Source organism: Salvelinus alpinus, chromosome 33, assembly GCF_045679555.1.
Source record: "Salvelinus alpinus chromosome 33, SLU_Salpinus.1, whole genome shotgun sequence".
NCBI lineage: Eukaryota > Metazoa > Chordata > Actinopteri > Salmoniformes > Salmonidae > Salvelinus > Salvelinus alpinus.
In genome coordinates this window covers 24,017,757-24,041,241 of record NC_092118.1, presented here as the reverse complement: position 1 = coordinate 24,041,241, position 23,485 = coordinate 24,017,757, and the positions used below count along the sequence as shown (strand labels likewise).

Below are 23,485 nucleotides of genomic sequence, written 5' to 3'. Positions count from 1 at the left end.
GGCTAACTGTTCTAGTATTGATTGATACACTCACAAACGCTTGGATTGCTTTCGCTGTAAAGCATATTTTCAAAATCTGACACGATAGGTGGATTAACAACAACCTAAGCTGTGTTTTGGTGTATTTCACTTGTGATTCCATGATTATAAATATTTTTATGATTATTTTTGAATTTGGCGCTCTGCAATTCAGTGGTTGTTTAGGAAAATGATCCCGGTAACGGGATCCGTAGCGCCAAGAATTAATAAAGGTTTTTTATTGATTTAATTAAAGATATTGTCTGAATGCTAATTTCACCAATGATCCAGTGATTGACAAGGAAAAAGAAACGAACCCCAACACTTGATACACACGGGAAACTGTTGAAAGTGAAAAACCCAGCATCGTTGCAGTTCTTAACACACTCAAACCGGTGTGCCTGGCACCTACTACCATACCCCCTTCAAAAGGCACTTAAATATTTTGTCTTGCCCATCCACACGCTCAATAGCACACATACACAATCCATGTCTCAACTGTCTCAAGGATTATAAATCCTTCTTTAACTGGTCTCATCCTCTCATCTACACTGATTGAAGTGGATTTAACAAGTGACATCAATTATGGATCATATCTTTCACCTGGATTCACTTGGTCAGTCTATGTCATGGAAAGAGCAGGTGTTCCTTATGTTTTGTACACTCAGTGTATCAAGACCTAACCATAACTACTCGTAATTTCCCATTTTCCCTTCACAGCGGAACCATCTATTCATCACACCATAAGGCTTTTTTACACAAACACAAGCTCCTTCCATACCTACAAAACACAAGCAGTGAAATTGGCTATTTACTTATCCAGCTCTGGTATCCTTTAGAGTCTAGCTATATCATTATATATATGTTGCAGTCACTGTGATCGTCAGTCGCAGGCAGGCAGCTACCAGCTCTAATTGCTGTCTTTGCAGTTGGCCCAGCACACTTTGGCTTTGACAAGAGGTGCTCCACACTTCCCTTAATGATCTCTACAGCACAGGCAGTGCACGTGCTGCAGTCCTCCACTATTAACTCACTTCGAGGTTTGTTCTCTTCTCAAAACACTTTGTGTCCTTGGGAAAGTAAGGGACGAGGAGGTCGACAGTGTACTGTGACACTATCATGACATCGCAACATATAAACACTGACTATAGCAGTGTAGGAGAGTTAGACTCAGTCACTGCCATTCTCACAGTCAGTGGTCTGCAATAATCCCATACAGTAATACCAACACGTCTCAATGAATAAGACACAGTATAATCATCATTTTTTAACTTGGACCAGAATCTCACCCAATAATGAACCAAATGAAATTGACAATGAAACCTGCTGTAGAGCCAGTAGAGAGATCTCATGCATTATTCTGGCCATGAATTATAGAGATAGTAGTTTCCAACAGACAGTCAGCACGCCGAGGCTTATAATAATAGTCAAATTTATTTCTACAGTAAGAAACCCCTATCATTACTAAATAAAAAAAGAGTCTGACTGTCTCCATAGCACCCACTATTACCAGTGCTTGACTTGGACTGAAATAGGGGCCGGTTCTCATTTTGGGTGCCGGTACTGTTTACATTTAGGTGCAAGAGCTCCACAAGACTTCTGAGCTAATGTTCTATAAGAGGAACAGGAGCTCAAGCAGTAGAACATTTGAGGTGCCAGTAATCAGATCCAGTGAGCTCCTGCCCAAGTCAAGCGCTGACTATTACTTTAAAACATGGTTAGCATTCCACACAGCATACCAGAGGTCAACTTTCTCTGCGCTAAGATCAATTATTCAAAAGAGAGGTTTAGCATACAGTAGACTGAGAGATGAGTCTGTCTCTTAAATCTGGATGCAGGCAAGAATATGTAGTACACTACTTTTGACTAGGAACAATAGGGTGTCATTTAGGATGCATTTGGGACGCAAACCTGAGTGTACATTTCTGTCTTAAATACAGGCCAGATTGACTCTCGTCTTCTTTGTTGATATTGAAACTCCCCTTCAGTTACAGAAACATTCCATTTCAAATGACATAAGTAGCCACTTGTATTTATGGTATTTTAAATGGAAAATGCAATTAAAAATGTCTTTACAAACTGCGCAATTATGCTTTGAAAAGAAGATTGTTTACCAATTAAATTCTCTCTCCATTGTGACAAAACTCAATATTCTTCAGCAGTGCAGCTTCTGATCATTAAAATAGCAGCCTGTCGAAGTGAACACGTGGATGTGAACACTGTAATAACATCTCCATATACTGTACACCAGCCCAGTCACAGCCAAGGGGTAGGATACAGTACGTATATGGTACATCCTCCATAATCCTAACAAGACACACTCAAGTGCTCAAAAGGTGCAGGTACCCACAAATGCTGATGCTCCAGATACTCAACTAGTCTAAAGAAGGACAGTTTTATTGCTTCTTTAAAATCAGACCAACAGTTTTCAGCTGTGCTAACATAATTGCAAAAGGGTTTACTAATGATCAATTATCCTTTTAAAATGATAAACTTGGATTAGCTAACACAACGTGCCATTGGAACACAGGAGTGATGGTTGCTGATAATGGGCCTCTGTACACCTATGTAGATAGTCCATTAAAAATCTGCTGTTTCCAGCTACAATAGTCATTTACAACATTAACAATGTCTACACTGTATTTCTGATCAATTTGATGTTATTTTAAAATCGACAAAAATGTGTTTTTCTTAAAAAAACTACGAAATGTCTAAGTGGCCCCAAACATTTGAACGGTAGTGTATATACACCCTTTCATCACCATGTTCAACCTCCTACCATTCAAGCGATCAGTGAACACTGTGCCATATATTGCAGTTAATACACATCATTCAAACACTGGGATTCAGCTGAAAAGTAATAATAAACTATAATCATGTGATATACAGTAGCCAGATTCTAGGTGATTGTACCTATTGAACACGGTCTGGGGCACTAAAGGGAATAGGGTGCCATTGGGAACACATCCCAGGACATCTCAAGAAAAGGACCAAACAGAACAACGACTTCCTTTCTACCATGCCACCAGATTGATATCAATGTATGTTTTGAGGTTGGGAAAGTGAGGTAGTGTATGAGAGTATGACAAATGACAATAAAGTCAGATTGAGGATGGTGGGGAAACATTCAAACCCTTTGAAAAAATCCTTGAAAACAGAGACATAAAGCACCTCAGCCCTACAGTCGTGGTCCTGTCACACAGGTAAGATATTAAGGTCTGTCAGACTGTCCCTGTCTCTGCCTGCTTCTCCTGCCGGCAGCATCTTAGAGCTGATAAAGAAACTGAGTCAAGCATCACTTAAATCCCACTCCTCTTAGAGGCAGACACAGAAAAACGCATACAGCTACCCAGGAATTCTAATATATTTTGATAGCTGCTGGCAAGATGCTGCATTTAAAAAAATATTTATATGAATGTACTGCCAACCAGACCAGTCTGGAGCTGTGCTCTACAGCCAGCTGGGTGAATGTTTATCTTAGACTGTAAAATTAGGTTGTGAGGATAGAAACATTACTGTAGTTTTGCATGTAAAAGATAAATAGGATATTTCAGACCTTAGATAAACCATAGTATAAACTGAAATACAGTGCCGTTTTATAAAAGCCAAAGGCAACGTCTGTGAACATGGTTGTCTCCAGCTGCTTATTAATGAAATATTCAAATGTTTATCTAATCTAATATATGCAGTGTGCCTCCCTAAACAACACATTGGTAAAAAGCATTTCCACTTCCACTATCTGATTGGGGGCTATAATTACTGAAGTGAAGCGCACTCCTCAGAGCAGAGCAGCAGTTCCCAGAACAGTCTCAGTGGTAATGCTTCTTATTCACACTAGCTATCTAGTAGATAGCCGGGTAAAAGCAGACAGCTGCTCCCCTCATAGTGGTATCTTGGTCTCTTAATTCATTACTTCCGGAACAATAACTTTGCCTGACGACAAGCCCTCTCTCCCCTTCCAATAGATTCATCAGATGGGATACAATTAGAGGTAATAGAGGGTAGGAGGATAGGCTTCAACTAACTACTGATAGACAATGACCCAAACATTATACAGCTTTATGCTCTGAGGAAATCATATCCAAACCTCATGGATTTTGTGTTTACCCAACTAAACTCAGAAAGCATATAGTTACAAGAGCTTAAAACTATACGTTCCTGGGGGGCTGTGTTTTTGAAGCCTTGAAGATTGCAACTGGAAATGATTGATCATCAATGCCATGACCCTTGATGTGAAGCCTCAGGGAACTGGATTAAGACCTATTGAGTACTCGATTTATTTATTTTATTTCACCTTTATTTAACCAGGTAGGCTAGTTGAGAACAAGTTCTCATTTACAATTGCGACCTGGCCAAGATAAAGCAAAGAAGTTCGACACATACAACAACACAGAGTTACACATGGAATAAACAAAACATACAGTCAATAATACAGTAGAATAAAAAAATATATTTAAAAAAATAAGTATACACAATGTGAGCAAATGAGGTGAGATAAGGGCGGTAAAGGCAAAGAAGGCCATGGTGGCGAAGTAAATACAATACAGCAAGTAAAACACTAGAATGGTAGATTTGCAGTGGAAGAATGTGCAAAGTAAAGATAGAAACAATGGGGTGCAAAGGAGCAAAATAAATAAATAAATAAATACAGTAGGCGGAGAGGTAGTTGTTTGGGCTAAATTATAGATGGGCTATGTACAGGTGCAGTAATCTGTGAGCTGCTCTGACAGTTGGTGCTTAAAGCTAGTGAGGGAGATAAGTGTTTCCAGTTTCAGAGATTTTTGAAGTTCATTCCAGTCATTGGCAGCAGAGAACTGGAAGGAGAGGCGGCCAAAGGAAGAATTGGTTTTTGGGGTGACCAGAGAGATATACCTGCTGGAGCGCGTGCTACAGGTGGGTGCTGCTATGGTGACCAGCGAGCTGAGTTAAGGGGGGAATTTACCTAGCAGGGTCTTGTAGATGACCTGGAGCCAGTGGGTTTGGCGATGAGTATGAAGCGAGGGCCAGCCAACGAGAGTGTACAGGTCGCAGTGGTGGGTAGTATATGGGGCTTTGGTGACAAAACGGATGGCACTGTGATAGACTGCATCCAATTTATTGTTTTGTAAATGTCATCGCCGAAGTCGAGGATCGGTAGGATGGTCAGTTTTACAAGGGTATGTTTGGAAGCATGAGTGAAGGATGCTTTGTTGCAAAATAGGAAGCCAATTCTAGATTTAGGAATCCAACTTTGGATTGGAGATGTTTGATGTGAGTCTGGAAGGAGAGTTTACAGTCTAACCAGACACCTAGGTATTTGTAGTTGTCCACATATTCTAAATCAGAACCGTCCAGAGTAGTGATGTTGGACGGGCGGGCAGGTGCAGGCAGCGATTGGTTGAAGAGCATGCATTTAGTTTTACTTGTATTTAAGAGCAATTGGAGGCCACGGAAGGAGAGTTGTATGGCATTGAAACTCGTCTGGAGGGTTGTTAACACAGTGTCCAAAGAAGGGCCAGAAGTATACAGAATGGTGTCGTCTGCGTAGAGGTGGATCAGAGACTCACCAGCAGCAAGAGCGACATCATTGATGTATACAGAGAAGAGAGTCGGTCCAAGAATTGAACCCTGTGGCACCCCCATAGAAACTGCCAGAGGGCCGGACAACAGGCCCTCCGATTTGACACACTGAACTCTATCAGAGAAGTAGTTGGTGAACCAGGCGAGGCAATCATTTGAGAAACGAAGGCTATCGAGTCTGCCGATGAGGATGTGGTGATTGACAGAGTCGAAAGCCTTGGCCAGGTCAATGAATACGGCTGCACAGTATTGTTTCTTATCGATGGCGGTTAGGATATCGTTTAGGACCTTGAGCGTGGCTGAGGTGCACCCATGACCAGCTCTGAAACCAGATTGCATAGCGGAGAAGGTATGGTGGGATTCGAAATTAAGTCTGTAGCAGTTTGGGTCAAGAGTGTCCCCCCCTTTGAAGAGGGGGATGACTGCAGCTGCTTTCCAATCTTTGGGAATCTCAGACGACACGAAAGAGAGGTTGAACAGGCTAGTAATAGGGGTTGCAACAATTTCGGCAGATCATTTTAGAAAGGGTCCAGATTGTCTAGCCCGGCTGATTTGTAGCGGTCCAGATTTTGCAGCTCTTTCAGAACATTAGCTGACTGGATTTGGGAGAAGGAGAAATGGGGAAGGCTTGGGCGAGTTGCTGTGGGGGGTGCAGTGCTGTTGACCGGGGTAGGGGTAGCCAGGTGAAAAGCATGGCCAGCCGTAGAAAAATGCTTATTGAAATTCTCAATTATAGTGGATTTATCGGTGGTGACAGTGTTTCCTGTCGTCAGTGCAGTGGGCAGCTGGGAGGACATGTTCTTATTCTCCATGGACTTTACAGTGTCCCTGAACTTTTTTGAGTTTGTGTTGCAGGAAGCAAATTTCTGCTTGAAAAAGCTAGCCTTGGCTTTTCTAACTGCCTGTGTATATTGGTTTCTAGCTTCCCTGAAAAGTTGCATATCACGGGGGCTGTTCGATGCTAATGCAGAACGACATAGGATGTTTTTGTGTTGGTTAAGGGCAGTCAGGTCTGGAGAGAACCAAGAATCTGTTCCTGGTTCTACATTTCTTGAATGGGGCATGCTTATTTAAGATGGTGAGGAAGGCACTTTAAAAAAATAACCAGGCATCCTCTACTGACGGGATGAGATCAATATCCTTCCAGGATACCCCGGCCAGGTTGATTAGAAAGGCCTGCTCGCTGAAGTGTTTCAGGGAGCGTTTGACAGTGATGAGTGGAGGTCGTTTGACCGCTGAACCATTACGGATGCAGGCAATGAGGCAGTGATCGCTGAGATCTTGGTTGAAAACAGCAGAAGTGTATTTAGAGGGCAAGTTGGTTAGGATGATATCTATGAGGGTGCCCGTGTTTACGGCTTTGGGGTGGTACGTGGTAGGTTCATTGATAATTTGTGTGAGATTGAGGGCATCAAGTTTAGATTGCAGGGTGGCTGGGGAGTTAAGCATGTTCCAGGTTAGGTCGGCTAGCAGCACAAGCTCTGAAGACAGATGGGGGGCAATCAGTTCACATATGGTGTCCAGAGCACAGCTGGGGGCAGAGGGTGGTCTATAGCAGGCGGCAACGGTGAGAGACTTGTTTTTAGAGAGGTGGATTTTTAAAAGTAGAAGTTCAAATTGCTTGGGTACAGACCTGGATAGTAGGACAGAACTCTGCAGGCTATCTTTGCAGTAGATTGCAACACCGCCCCCTTTGGCCGTTCTATCTTGTCTGAAAATGTTGTAGTTAGGAATGGAGATTTCAGAATTTTTGGTGGTCTTCCCAAGCCAGGATTCAGACACGGCTAGAACATCCGGGTTGGCAGTGTGTGCTAAAGCAGTGAACAAAACAAACTTAGAGAGGAGGCTTCTAATGTTAACATGCATGAAACCGAGGCTATTACGGTTACAGAAGTCATCAAATGAGAGTGCCTGGGAAATAGGAGTGGAGCTAGGCACTGCAGGGCCTGGATTCACCTCTACATCACCAGAGGAACAGAGGAGGAGTAGGATAAGGGTACGGCTAAAAGCTATGAGAATTGGTCGTCTAGAACGTCCGGAACAGAGAGTAAAAGGAGGTTTCTGGGGGCGATAAAATAGCTTCAAGGTATAATGTACAGACTAATGTATGGTAGGATGTGAATACAGTGGAGGTAAACCTAGGCATTGAGTGATGATGAGAGAGATATTGTCTCTAGAAACATCATTGAAACCAGGTGATGTTATCGCATGTGTGGGTGGTGGAACTGAAAGGTTGGATAAGGTATAATGCGCAGGGCTAGAGGTTCTACAGTGAAATAAGCCAATAAACACTAACCAGAACAGCAATGGACAAGGCATATTGACATCTCTCCCTCCAACCCGGGCCCCCACTCTCTCCCTCCAACCCGGGCCCCCTCTCTCTCCAATCCAGGACCCCCTCGCTCTCCAATCCAGGACCACCCTCTCTCCAATCCAGGACCCCCCTCTCTCCAATCCAGGACCCCCCTCTCTCCAATCCAGGACCCCCCTCTCTCCAATCCAGGACCCCCCTCTCTCCAATCCAGGACCCCTCTGTTCCATTCAGAGTCGATAAGAGGCAGACAGACACTGTTATTTACTTAGATGCATACACCTCTATACACAATGACTACTTTGACCAATTTACACTGAACATTTTACAAAAAACACATTTAGTGGAAGAACTGTGCAGATACAAAGATTCAGTAAAATCTCTAAAAGTTGATGTCCACGTTAGTTAAATATCTGCTCCAAATAAAGATTCAACATGTCTGCAGACAGAATGGTGTCAGCTATGACATCACACATTGACTTCTATTTTGGTTATTGAACTACAGTAAGACTTCCGGTCGTGACAACGTTCCTAGTGGGATGCGTCTCTCCCTTCCCAGGGAGTATGATGGGACGGCATCACGGTGCCAGGGGTTCCTATTACAGCTGGACCTATACCTGGCTACCGTTCACCCGGCTCCCTCGGGAAGGGAGAGGGTGTCCGCCCTCGTCTCGTGCCTCTCGGGGAGAGCTCTGGAGTGGGCAAACGCCGTGTGGGGAGAAGGAGACGCGGCGTTGGACCACTTCGAGGAGTTCACCCGCTGCTTCCGGGCAGTCTTCAATAGAGGTCGACCGATTATGATTTTTCAACGGCGATACCGATACCGATTATTGAAGGACCAAAAAAAGCCGATACCGATAAATTGGACGATTTTTTTAAATGTATTTGTAATAATGACAATTACAACAATACTTATTTTAACTTAATATAATACATCAATAAAATGAATTTAGCCTCAAATAAATAATGAAACATGTTCAATTTGGTTAAAATAATGCAAAAACAAAGTGTTGGAGAAGAAAGAAAAAGTGCAATATGTGCCATGTAAGAAAGCTAATGTTTAAGTTCCTTGCTCAGAACATGAGAACATATGAAAGTTGATGGTTCCTTTTAACATGAGTCTTCAATATTCCCAGGGAAGAAGTTGTAGGTTGTAGTTATTATAGGAATAATAGGACTATTTCTCTCTATACGATTTTTATTTCATATACCTTTGACTATTGGATGTTCTCATAGGCACGTTAGTATTGCCAGTGTAACAGTATAGCTTCCATTCCTCTCCTCGCCGCTACCTGGGCTCGAACCAGGAACACAGACAACAGCCACCCTCGAAGAGCAAAGGGAACAACTACTCCAAGTCTCAGAGTGACTGACGTTTGAAACACTATTAGCGCGCACCCCGCTAACTAGCTAGCCATTTCACATCGGTTACACCAGTCTAATCTCGGGAGTTGATAGGCTTGAAGTCATAAACAGCGCAATGCTTGAAGCACAACGAAGAGCTGCTGGCAAAACGCACGAAAGTGCTGTTTGAATTAATGCTTACGAGCCTGCTGCTGCTTACCATCGCTCAGTCAGACTGCTCTATCAAATCATAGACTTAATTATAACATAATAACACACAGAAATACGAGCCTTAGGTCATTAATATGGTCGAATCCGGAAACTATAATCTCGAAAAGAAAACGTTTATTCTTTCAGTGAAATACGGAACCGTTCCGTATTTTATCTAACGGGTGGCATGCATAAGTCTAAATATTCCTGTTACACTGCACAACCTTCAATGTTATGTCATAATTACGTAAAATTCTGGCAAATTAGTTCGCAACGAGCCAGGCGGCCCAAACTGTTGCATATACCCTGACTCTGCGTGCAATGAACGCAAGACACAATTTCACCTGGTTAATATTGCCTGCTAACCTGGAGTTCTTTTAGCTAAATATGCAGATTTAAAAATATATTACTTCTGTGTATTGATTTTAAGAAAGGCATTGATGTTTATGGTTAGGTACACGTTGGAGCAACGACAGTCCTTTTTCGCGAATGCGCACCGCATCGATTATATGCAACGCAGGACATGCTAGATAAACTAGTAATATCATCAACCATGTGTAGTTAACTAGTGATTATGATTGATTGATTGATTGTTTTTTATAAGATAAGTTTAATGCTAGCTAGCAACTTACCTTGGCTTCTTACTGCATTCGCGTAACAGGCAGGCTCCTCGTGGAATGCAATGTAAGGCAGGTGGTTAGAGCGTTGGACTAGTTAACCGTAAGGTTGCAAGATTGAATCCCTGAGCTGACAAGGTAAAAATCTGTCGTTCTGCTCCTGAACAAGGCAGTTAACCCACCGTTCCTAGGCCGTCATTGAAAATAAGAATGTGTTCTTAACTGACTTGCCTAGTTAAATAAATGTGTAAAGAAAAAAGAAATGTAAAAATATATATATATAAAAATAAAAAAAATAAAATAAAAAAAAATCGGCGTCCAAAAATACCGATTTCAGGGGCCTCCCGGGTGGCGCAGTGGTCTAGAGCACTGCATCGCAGTGCTAGCTGCGCCACCAGAGTCTCTGGGTTCGCGCCCAGGCTCTGTCGCAGCCGGCCGCGACCGGGAGGTCCGTGGGGCGACGCACAATTGGCATAGCGTCGTCCGGGTTAGGGAGGGTTTGGCCGGTAGGGATATCCTTGTCTCATCGCGCTCCAGCGACTCCTGTGGCGGGCCGGGCGCAGTGCGCGCTAACCGAGGGGGGCGGGTGCACGGTGTTTCCTCCGACACATTGGTGCAGCTGGCTTCCGGGTTGGAGGCGCGCTGTGTTAAGAAGCAGTGCGGCTTGGTTGGGTTGTGCTTCGGAGGACGCATGGCTTTCGACCTTCGTCTCTCCCGAGCCCGTACGGGAGTTGTAGCGATGAGACAAGATAGTAATTACTAGCGATTGGATACCACGAAAATTGGGGAGAAAAGGGGATAAAAAAAATAATAATAATAAAAAATAAAAAAACGATTTCCGATTGTTATGAAAACTTGAAATCGACCCTAATTAAATCGGCCATTCGGATTAATCGGTCGACCTCTAGTCTTCAACCATCCGCCCGACAGTAGAGCGGCGGGTGAACGTCTCTTCCACCTGAGGCAGGGGACGAGGAGCGTCCAGGTGTTCGCCCTGGAATATCGGACCTTGGCCGCCGGAGCAGGCTGGAACGACAGGGCCCTCATCGACCACTACCGATGCAGCCTGCGCGAGGATGTCTGTCGGAAGTTGGCCTGCAGGGATGCCATCATCACCTTTGACCAACTGGTGGATCTGTCCATTCGGTTGGATAACCTGCTGGTCACCCGCGGACGTCCAGAGAAGGCTCTGTCGGTTCCAGCTTCCAGCACCCCCTCTCCGGTGACTATGGAGCTGGGAGGGGCTGCGCTCAGGGAGGCCGGAGGGGCCTTCACGTGCACCATCTGTGGCCGCAGAGGGCACACTGATGGTCGGTGCCGTGTTGGTTCCTCTGGGAGTCGAGGCAGCAGGCAGGGCTCTCTGGCGTCACCCCAGGTGAGTTTGCACCACTCTCATCCAGAGCCCTCTGTTGTCCACCTGTTTGTGCATGTTTTTTTCCCCAGAGTTTTCCCCGCATTCCCAGCATAAGGCGCTCGTCGATTTAGGCGTGTCTGGGAATTTTAATCGACAGACCATTCACCCTTAGTTTAGAGATCCCCATTGTTCAGAGTGAGGTACAGTTACCCGCTACCTCTCATCGCCACGGCGATTGAGTCAATGCACAGGGCGCGCTTCTTCACTAAACTGGATCTCAGGAGAGCTTACAACCTGGTGCGTATCCGGGAGGGAGACGAGTGGAAGACGGCGTTCAGTACCACCTCATGGCATTATGAGTACCTAGTAATGCCGTATGGGTGGATGAATGCTCCATCAGTCTTCCAATCCTTTGTAGACAAGATTTTCAGGGTGTAGTGGTGCATATCGATAATATTCTGATATACTCCGCTACACGCGCCGAGCATGTGTCCCTGGTGCGCAGGGTGCTTGGACGACCTGTACGTCTCCTTCCTAGAGTATCGCATTTCCACCTCAGGGGTGGAGATGGAGAGTGACCGCATTTCAGCCGTGTGCAATTGGCCGACTCCCACCACGGTAAAGGAGGTGCAGCGGTTTTTAGGGTTTGCCAATTACTACCGGAGATTTATCCAGGGTTTTGGCCAGGTGGCGGCCCCCATTACCTCACTGCTGAAGGGGGGTCCTGTACGTTTGCAGTGGTTGGCTGAGGCGGACAGGGCTTTTTGGCACCTAAGGGCTCTGTTTACCTCGAGGTGGACGCGTCCGAGGCTGGGATAGGAGCCGTGCTCTCGCAGCGCTCGGGCACGCCACTGAAGCTCCGCCCTTGCGCCTTTTTCTCGAACAAGTTCAGCCCGGCGGAGCGGAACTATGATGTGGGGGACCGGGAGCTGTTGGCTGTGGTTAAGGCTTTGAAGGTGTGGAGACATTGGCTTGAGGGGGCTAAACACCCTTTTCTCATCTGGACTGACCACTGGAGTACATCCGGGCAGCGAGGAGACTGAATCCTCGTCAGGCAAGGTGGGCCATGTTTTTTTTACCCGTTTTGTGTTCACCCTGTCCTACAGACCAGGTTCCCAAAATGTGAAGGCAGATGCACTGTCCCGGCTGTATGGCACAGAGGAGCGGCCCATGGATCAGACTCCCATACTCCCGGCCTCCTGCCTGGTAGCGCCGGTCGTATGGGAGCTGGACGCGGACATTGAGCAGGCGTTACGTACAGAGCCCGCTCCCCTCCAGTGTCCCGTCGGGCGTCTGTACATTCCGTCTACTGTCCGTGACCAGTTGATCTATTGAGCCCACACATCACCCTCCTCTGGTCATCCGGGGATCGGTCGGACGGTGCGCTGTCTGACTGGGAAGTACTGGTGGCCTACCTTGGCAAAGGACGTGAGGGTTTATGTTTCCTCCTGCTCGGTGTGCGCCCAGTGTAAAGCTCCTAGACACCTGCCCAGAGGTAAGCTACATCCCTTACCCGTTCTACAACAGCCTTGGTCACACCTGTCGGTGGATTTCCTGACCGATCTTCCTCTCTCACAGGGAAACACCACGATCCTGGTTGTTGTGGATCGTTTCTCTAAGTCCTGTCGTCTCCTCCCTCTGCCCGGTCTCCCTACGGCCCTACAGACTGAGGAGGCCTTGTTTACACAAGTCTTCCGGCACTACGGGGTGCCTGAGGATATAGTGTCTGATCGAGGTCTCCAGTTCACGTTGAGAGTCTGGAGGGCGTTCATGGAATGTCTGGGGGTCTCGATCAGCCTTACCTCAGGTTTTCACCCCAAGAGTAATGGGCAGGTGGAGAGAGTGAACCAGGATGTGGGCAGGTTTCTGAGGTCTTATTGCCAGGACCGGCCGGGGGAGTGGGTGACGTTCGTGCCCTGGCCAGAGATGGCGCAGAACTTGCTCTGCCATTCCTCCACTAACCTCTCCCCTTTCCAGTGTGTATTGGGGTACCAGCCGGTTCTGGCGCCGTGGCATTAGAGTCAGACCGAAACTCCTGCGGTGGATGACTGGTTCAGGCACACGGAGGAGACATGGGAGGCCGCCCATGCTCACCTCCAGCGGGCCACGCTGCGCCAAAAAACCAGCGCGGACCATTACCGCAGTGAGGCCCCGGTGTTCGCACCGTTGGACGCACCGTTGGACCGGGTCTGGCTCTCGACCCGAAACCTGCCCCTCCGCCTGCCCTGCCGGAAGCTGGGTCCGTGTGGGACCATTTAAAGTGTTGAAGAGAGTGAACGAGGTGTGTTACAGGTTACAGCTTCCCCCCGATTAACCCCTCGTTTCATGGGTCTCTCCTCAGGCCGGTGGTGGTTGGTACAGGAGGTTCCTTCGCCCCCTCTGGACATCGAGGGGACCCCGGCGTACTCCGTTCGGTCCATCCTGGATTCGAGGCGTCGGGCGAGGGGCCTTCAATACCTCGTGGAGTGGGAGGGGTACGGTCCGAAGTAGAGGTGCTGGGTGCCGGTGGAGGACGTGTTGGACCCTTCAATGCTGCGGGAGTTCCACCATCTCCAGCCAGATCGTCGCGCTGCTCAAGGGGGGGGTACTGTCACTCCTCTCCTTGTTCGGGCGGCGTTCGACGTCACCGGTCTTCTAGCCATCGCCGCTCCACTTGTCATTGTTCCATTTGTTTTGTCTTGTTTCCCCGCACACCTGGTTTACATTCCCCAATCACACTACATATATATTCCCTCTGTTTCCCCCATGTCTTTGTGTGGACTTGTTTTGTTACATGTTACGCGCCAGGCTGGTTTTTCCCCGGGTACCATGTTGAACCCGAGTGTGTTTATTGTTTAACTTATGCATGATTGTGACTGTTGTCGCACTTTGCACTTTTGCCATTTAGCTGGAGGTTTTTGACGCAGTTGCGTCCGTCTGTTGTTACTTCTGCCAATTAAGGTGTGCGCCTGATCACAACTCTCCGCTCTCCTGCACCTGACTTCTTACCAGTAGCGCACAGCCTGACATAAGTGAAGTGGATTTACATCTGGTATTGGAATTGCGGTAACAGAATTTCATCATGGGTCCCTGATCTGTACGACACAGAAATGCATAATTATGGATAATGTCATTCTCTTCATGATGATCTATACTAAATACCTACACAAAATGTATAAAATATACAATATCCTCCTTTGCATATTTGGTTATTATTCTACACACTGGCTATTATTTTAATGAGCTCTGCCCCCAAACAAGACCAAATTTATTGGTCTGGACTAAATCTGAACCAATCCTAGATATCTATGTTTCACTAGTTTGGACATCAAGTATAGCACAGTAGAGCTCAGAAGAGTACAGTAGAGTACAGCACAGCAGAGTAGAGTTCAGTACAGTAGAAGACAAAGAAGATTATAGTTCAGTAGAGTAGAGTATAGTTCAGTGCAATAGTGTACTGAACTCTAGTTAATCTAGTGTACTCTACAGTACTATACTTTTGTTTGCTGTACTGTGCTGTCCAAACTTGTGAACCCAACTGTGGTTTATGACTACTATGATTTCCCGTTGTAGTCAATTCAATCACAAAAATTCCATTACCAATTTTTTTTTAAATTCCGTTACCGGTTTGGTAACGGAATTAAGTTTTAATCACTTAATAATTCATAAACAAAGTTGATATCAGTAAAAACACTGTCTAATTGATAGGTTTACCTTTACTTGTTACTTCTGTAAATTTTAATTATCATCCCTCCTCATGAGGGAGAGAAATTAGAAAATATCTTATAAGACACAGCATGTGGGTTTTTGGTAACGGAATTTCAAGCCACAAGGCAATGTTTCTTAAATTTACAGAAAGGCAGAAAAATATATCCAAAACGAAATATGTGTTGATATTAGTTGGCAAGGGTCTTTGATGTATTTGTAATAAGGTGAATGCACCAATTTGTAAGTCGCTCTGGATAAGAGCGTCTGCTAAATGACTTAAATGTAAATGTAAATACCTTTAAAGACTTTTTCTGGTAGATGTTTTGCAAGACCCCTTTTCCATCTGTTTGACCAGAAATCAAAGCCTTGCTTATTCCACATTTTTAGGATGGAAAAGGGTTGAAAAATGTATATGCCTTAATAAATACATTTTAAAAAAGAGACTCTTAGCTTTCATTTGACATGCTCCTATGTTGGTGCTCATGGGTCCTTTTACATGGAAATAACCCTGTGTTACTGAGACAGAGCACTATTATCAATAACAGTAAGACAGACAGGTTAGGATGTGGGAATCATATAATTTTTCTACTCTATTTAGTTGTACGATTCAAGTAAATAGTGCTTCCTGTCTTCAGATCAGTCTCTACATAGCATATGAACTCGTACCAAAGTTTATATGTTAGTACACACAGTAATACACACACATGACTATGTATGTGCATGTGTGTGTGTGCGCGCATTTAATGTACTATGCACAGTATGTCATATGTTGTATGTCTGCCTAGCGCCTACAGTGTCTCTGTGTGTGTGTGTCATTCCCCACCACTACACAGATTATGGATGTGAGATCTCACACATTGGTACCCCGTGTCATCACCCATTCATCTGTGACGCAGGAGCAGGTGTGCAGCGTGGACCATCCAAACTCCAACAGTGCATTAACACCCAGAGATGTTCTCAGAAATACAATGGCAGCACACACAGAAAATGGCCCACTCACCAACACTACTCACTAACCCCAAAAACATCAAATGATTACTTAAAAAGTTTGCCCCTGCAATAATGCACTTTATTGCAGTACTGGCTTAATTATTGTATTAAATAATTGATATGTAATAGGTTCCTTCTGTAAAGAAGGAATTGTTAGAGGTCCATAAAGAAGTGCTGTAAAACTGCAATGTACCATGTGAGGCGATACCAAATCAGAGACTAATGAGATCTCCTGCCATTTATGTAGATTTTTTTCAGCAGACACACAATAATTATGAAAACACAATCTGTGAGAATGTGATCCCCTCCTCTCGTTGAATAGTATCTCTCCTCACCACCTTGGCTCTCCATCGCTCTGTGGTTGCTGTGTTTACTGGCTGCCAGGCCTGTTGAACTAACACATTGTGAGTGCACTGCTCCTACCTTCGCAGGCACAGCCATGAATTACGATGCCTGCACAAACACACACCTGGTCCATGAGCAGAGCATATTCAAACCATAGCAGCACCTTTGAGGTTGCATATGGCCCAGAAACATTTTCTAATGAACCTGAGACCAGCCCGAGGGAACTCATAAATTGGAATGAAAAATGTAAGCATTTTAAAATCAGGATCAAATTCTCCTCTAACAGTGAGAGATGCACTGCATAGAAGCTGGAGCAATCATTACTTACATATAAAATACCATACCCATAGTATCAGCTAAGCCAGAAAAAAATACATACAAGAACTGCTGTTTAGTTTGTAAGTTGGTTATTAACTGTGGATGTTGATTTTTGTTGTTTGTGTCAGCTGCCTTTTTATGACTGTATTGCAAGTGTCAAATTCGTGTGACACATGTCTGATGGAGTGCCATTTCATGTGTACTGCATACAGACATCACTAGTGTGTCAAACATGGATCAAGCACTACAGTAATGAACGGCTTCTGGCATCTCTCCACACAACAAGCCATTACATCTCTCTCAGTCACATTTTAGGAGCAGAGCAACCTGCCTCTATTCATTTGCATGTCATATACAGTACCTACTCATTCAAAGGTTATTTATTTGTACTATTTTCACATTGTAGAATAATAGTGAAGACATCAAAACTATGAAATAACACATGGAATCATGTAGCAACCAAAAAAAGGGTTAAACAAATCAAAATGTATTTTAGATTCTTCAAAGTAGCCACCCCCTTTGCCTTAATGACAGCTTTGCACACTCCTGGCATTCGCTCAACCAGCTTCACCTGGAATGCTTTTCCAACAGTCTTGAAGGAGTTCCCACATATGCTGAGCACTTGTTGGCTGCTTTTCCTTCACTCTGCGGTTCAAATCATCCAAAACCATCTCAAATAAGGTTGAGGTCGGGTGATTGTGGAGGCCAGGTCATCTGATGCAGCACATCACTCTCCTTCTTGGTCAAATAGCCCTTACAAAGCCTGGAGGTGTGTTTTGGGTCATTGTCCTGTTGAAAAACAAATGATAGTCCCACTAAGTGCAAACCAGATGGGATGGCATATCGCTGCAGAATGCTGTGGTAGCCATGCTGGTTAAGTGTGCCTTGAATTCTAAATAAATCACAGACAGTGTCACCAGCAAAGCACCCCCACACCTCCTCCATGCTTCACGGTGGGAATCACACATGCAGAGATCATCCGTTCACCTACTCTGCGTCTCACAAAGACACTGCATTTGTAACCAGAAATCTCACATTTGGACTCATCAGACCAAAGGACAGATTTCCACCAGTCTAATGTCCATTGCTCGTGTTTCTTGACCTTTATTGGTGTCCTTTAGTAGTGGTTTCTTAGCAGCAATTCAACCATGAAGGTCTGATTCACGCAGTCTCCTCTGAACAGTTGAAGTTGAGATGTCTGTTACTTGAACTCTGAAGCATTTATTTGTGCTGCAATATCTGAGGCTGGTAACTCTAATGAACTGATCCTCTTCAGCAGAGGAAACTCTGGGTCTTCCTTTCCCGTGGCGGTCCTCATGGGAGCCAGTTTCATCATAGCGCTTGATGGTTTTTGCGACTGCACGTGAAGAAACATTTAAAGTTCTTGATCTTTTCCGTATTGACTGACCTTCATGTCTTAAAGTAATGATGGACTGTTGTTTCTCTTTGCTTATTTGAGCTGTTCTTGCCATAATATGGACTTGGTATTTTACCAAATAGGGCTATCTTCTGTATACCCCCCTACCTTGTCACAACACAACTGATTGGCTCAAACTCATTAAGAAGGAAATAAATTCCATAAATTATCTTTTAATATTATAAGGCACACCTGTTAACTGAAATGCATTCCAGGTGACAACCTCATGAAGCTGGTTGAGAGAATGCCAAGAGTGTGCAAAGCTGTGATCAAGGCAAAGGGTGGCTATTTGAAGAATCTCAAATATTGACTCTGTACCGGCACCCCTTGTATATATTGTTATTTTTTAGTGCTGCTCTTTAATTACTTGTTACTTTTATTTCTTATCTGTATTTTTTGAAACTGCACTGTTGGTTAGGGGCTCGTATGTTAGCATTTCACTGTAAGTATTCGGCACATGTGACTAATAAAATTAGATTTGATTCCACATGTGTTATTTCATAGTTTTGATGTCTTCACTATTATTCTACAATGTAGAAAATAGTACAAATAAAGAAAAAAACTGGAATGAGTAGGTGTGTCTAAACTTTTGTCTGGTACTGTATATCATGAACACAAAAACATCAAACATCAAGAATGTGTTACTGCCTAGGAGACGTGCTGAGAGGCTTCAGCTTAAATCTCCCTCTCTTCTCCCCCACCCCCATTGTTGCACAGCGCTGAGAGAAATCGTATGAAGCTGTAGGAGACCCAGAATCTCTCGCTGCATTCTCTTGGGATGCCCAAGCAGCACAGTTACTGTGTCTAGAATACCAATCTTACAGTGTGTAAGAGCTTACGAGAGCTGGGCCACAAGCATCCCACTGGGCACAAACGTCAATTCAACGTCTATTCCATGTTGGTTCAACGTCATTTCATTGAAATGAGGTGGAAACAATGTGGATTCAACCAGTGTGTGCTCAGTTGGATGTTGTTTACTGACTGACTGTGTGAGCTCATGTTGTGTGCTGACCAATAAGGAAAGACCTTATAGTCAGAACATAAAGACTAGCAAGCAACGCTCTGTACTGTATCTGTTTGATGCAGAAATAGAAAAATAAGTTATTTCCCCACTTACTGTACCAGTCCTGACAAAGCTTCCTACAACTCAAATATACTGAAAGCTGTTTCATCTGACCGTGAGTTAAAATAAGAAAAGAAAAAACAGAAAATGTAAGTTACAGAACATACATCCTCCTAGGATCCGTCACACTGTATTTTTTTGAGGAAATCAACATTGACCGGAAGCAATATTGTTGTAGTATCACAGACAAATCACTGCTTCGACACACACACACACACACACACACACACACACACACACACACACACACACACACACACAATCTAGGTCATATCAATTTGTCATGCCAGTGTCAAAATACCTCATGATGACAACTGATTTAGTGTAGACTGCATGACAGCCTGATACATATACTATCAATATCAGGATTGCAGCCCATGTCAATTTATATATATATATCTAGACTAAGTTACTGCATTTAATTGGTTTTGTAGGTTGGTTCATCAATCACAACCAACTTCTGATTAGATATGACAATGGTAGCCTGCTAAACAAAGGCAAAGGAGAGGTTCTGGTGGCAAATTGGTGATATCAGCTCGCATACCAAGGTAAATGTTGACAAAGGATAGACGCTTACCTGTCATAACTCCATCGACTGTATGACATGTTCCTGTTGCTGCTGACTCCTTCCATGACTTCTACGGGGTGTTGCTAAATAGGGTTCAACGTGACACGAAAATAAAACCTGGGTTTAGATGCCACGCCGATATTTATCACCAGTTCTAGCGTTTCCTCCTCGAACGAATGGGAGTTGAGATGTGGTGCACATCGATTCAGGGATTTACTTTCTATAGGCTATACCATTTGGAATGTGAAGGGAAAAATCAGTGCGCGCAAGTTGACAAGCTTGTCAATAATTTGACGAATGCATGGGTTACTCCATTGGTTGCGCGCACGCAGGCGTGTCCCCATCTATTTCGATTAAATACATCATCGCGTAATTTTCAGATCACAACGAGCAAAAACATCAAATTTCACTTGTATTTCATTAAAATATGTAAAATCTCCATCCTCTGTAAAAGTGTCCCCCAGATTGTAACGCTCGTTGGTCTCATCTGGTGATGATGTTAGAAAGGTGTAGCATTGTGATTTGAATAATTATCTGTATTTGTTGGCCTGCCATTCATTCCATTATTATTGAATTATTAATGGACAGTAATTGAACTCTATCTCCTTGGGCATGATTGATAGCCTACACATGCTTACATATTCATGTTTTCTTCTGGTTGCACTGTAAATGAAAGATCATTTTCAGGCATATACAAGTGGTCAGAGCTATCTGTTGATATTTCTTGGCCATTTATACCTACGTATTCTGGGGAGACATACCTTCTGTAAAAATGTCTTTGCCTCAGAAAATCAATTTTGACTGGAAGCAATGCCTTAATAACACAGAGAAATCACTGCTTCTGTACACACACACACACACACACACACACACACACACACACACACACACACACACACACACATGCGCGTACACACACATCAGCTTCAATGTATTTATTAACACTGATTGATAACATAAGCCAGTTACAGAAAGCATGGGTTTAATATTTTTGGGTTGCGTCTGGAGGTGTTTGGCACATAGGCTTATTATTACCTTTAACACAACCTGTTGACCCTGAATCCCTTAAACTCTCCTTGACAGCTCAGAGCGGGAGAGAGAGAGATGTGATGAATGCCTGACAGCCAATGTCCCTTAGGATTGGCCTTGAAGGTCGCTAAGCAAAGGCATTGAAAAAGCAGAGTGACAGTTGCCAATTTGGAGCAGTCATATAGTAGAACATATATATAGAAGATAATTATATTGAAGAAAAATATAAACGCAACATGCAACAATTTCAAAGATTTTACTGAGTTACAGTTCATATAAGGAAATCAGTCAATTGAAATAAAATACATTCATTAGGCCTTAATCTATGGATTTCACATAACTGAGCAGCCAATCAGAATGAGTTTTTCCCCACAAAAGGGCTTTATTACAGACAAAAGTCCCCCCCCCCCACCCAGACAATCCCACAGGTGAAGAATGTGTGGATGTCCTGGGCTGGCATGGTTACAGGTGGTATGCGGTTATGAGGCCAGTTGGACGTACTGCCAAATTCTCAAACCAAAAAAACGGAGTCAGTTTATTGTAGACAAATGAACATTCAATTCTCTGGCAACAGCTCTTGTGGACATTCCTGCAGTCGGCATGCCAATTGCACACTCTCTCAAAACTTGAGACATCTGTGGCATTGTGTTGTGTGACAAAACTTCACAGTTTAAAGTGGCCTTTTATTGCCCCCAGCATAAGGTGCACCTGTGTAATGATCATGCTGCTTAACCAGCTTCTTGATATGCCACACCTGTCAGGTGGAGAGATTATTTTTGACAAAGGAGAAATACTCACTAACAGGAATGTAAACAAATTTGTTCACAACATTTGAGAGAAATTAGCTTTATGTGTGTATGGAACATTTCTGGGAATTTTTTTTCAGCTCATCAAACATGGGACCAACACTTTACCTGTTGCGTTTATATTTTGGTTCAGTGTATATAGCCCACTCCTGCCAAGGCCAAGTCCAACTCATAAGATTTCACAACATTTCTAACAGCACTGCAGGATTGAAAGAGAGTGTGCGGATGAATAAAGGGGTCCCTCATTATCAGGTACATTGAAAGTTCACACAAAAAGCTGTGTCAGTGACAAGAATGAGGTAAACACATATAATGGTCATCAGATTTTCTAAAGCAGCTGGTTTGGATGCCTGCCTTCCGGACTGTGACTTTGAGCCAAATGCAAAGTGAGATCTTTCATTGGGACATTGAGAGAGATTGGGATTTGCCTAGGAAGTGTGGATGAGTGGGCACCCTCCCTTCCTTTCTCCTGCCAAACCCCAGTGTCAATGGATAGACGCTATGAGGGGGTGGCGGTGGACCTTGGCAGTCTCAATAGGGGTCCCTCAGAGGCATGGTGAATCCGACCCAAGCTCAATAGACAAAGGGGTTGACTCCCTGACAACTGGGACCGGCAGCTCAGACAAACCGTGAGAGTTTGGGGATGTGCAGTAGCCCACTGAGTCATGACTTTAAAAAACACGAGCCAGCTGGGAAATTGTGTCCCAGTGAACAGTTGAGATTATACAATGCCAAGTAACAATTATACAATGTCTTGTAACCTTTTCAAATAAATCTCCCACTCCCTCCAGAGAAACTCAGCATGACTGCTGATTGATGGTGCTGGCGAACGAGGAACAGAATTCTCTTTGATTTAATTAGGTGATTTGCAGTAATAAAGGGTGCAATTGAAATCCTTGTCCTTATTAGTGCCCACATTTTAGGCTTTTGAATACAGTAGAGTGAGTCAGCAAAACACAGGTGGAGGGTATGAAACCAAATGGTAACCAAGGGGATGCAGAAATCCATTTAAGAGAGTCACTCAAACATAAAATGCCTACAACAACATGATATTTATGTATTTTGGGCTTTCATTACTATTAAATTCTGAGTTTTCAAGACAGGGTTCTAGTTTGAACCATGTTAAAAGACAAGGAATATCATCCACCATCATCACTGATATGTCCAATCAACAGTTTTACGACTTTAAGAGGCACTGCACTACCCAACATATATCCTATCTCGGCTCCCTCTAGTGTAGACAATGATTGAGAACAAATTAAGGAACAGGAGAGAGAGAGGGGAGAGAGATGACACGCAATAAGGTAATAGCGGTAAGTTCATCGCTCTCTAAAAAAGCTCTGAAGAAACCACAAAACTCATATGTATGAGATGACTACCGCCAAGCTTAAACTCTCAGTGAAAGGATGGTAATATCCTGGTATTTTAACAGAGCTGGAATAATGAAAATTCATTACAGCACCTAAGGGAATTGTGCCCTCCCAACACTTACAATTTTCTCTGTATCCAATTCCCTTAATCTGAAATGAGAAACTGTAGTATAGTTATACTCCAACGCTCTAACCTTTCATTTGTGGTGGAGCTGATAATCACTGCAGCAGATACAGTGACCTATACTGCATCTCTCCCACATTGACACACAACTGCAAGCACTGTGCTTATGCACACACATTCATGTGGCTCATTGGAAGGTGTGACACCGACAGGTGTGTGTGTGTGCTCAGTGGTGTCCATCTACTATCTGCTGCAGTGATTATCAGCTCCACCACAAATGAAAGGTTAGAGTGTT

General features: G+C 44.0%; 1 protein-coding gene across 3 annotated transcripts in view; it reads right to left on the bottom strand.

Annotated features, from left to right (window-relative positions):
* The window catches only part of LOC139562810 (tubby protein homolog), a 114,337-nt gene extending 94,185 nt beyond the window's left edge, over nt 1–20,152 (bottom strand). For 2 of the 3 annotated variants that reach the window (XM_071380908.1, XM_071380909.1), the window contains exon 1: nt 19,871–20,151. In XM_071380908.1, the coding sequence (XP_071237009.1) occupies nt 19,871–19,926 (56 nt within the window). In that variant the 5' untranslated portion in view covers nt 19,927–20,151. Of the gene's footprint in view, nt 1–19,870 lie in introns of all 3 variants that reach the window. The other variant, XM_071380906.1, reaches the window with a different exon arrangement.
* Between the last annotated feature and the right edge of the window lie 3,333 nt (nt 20,153–23,485).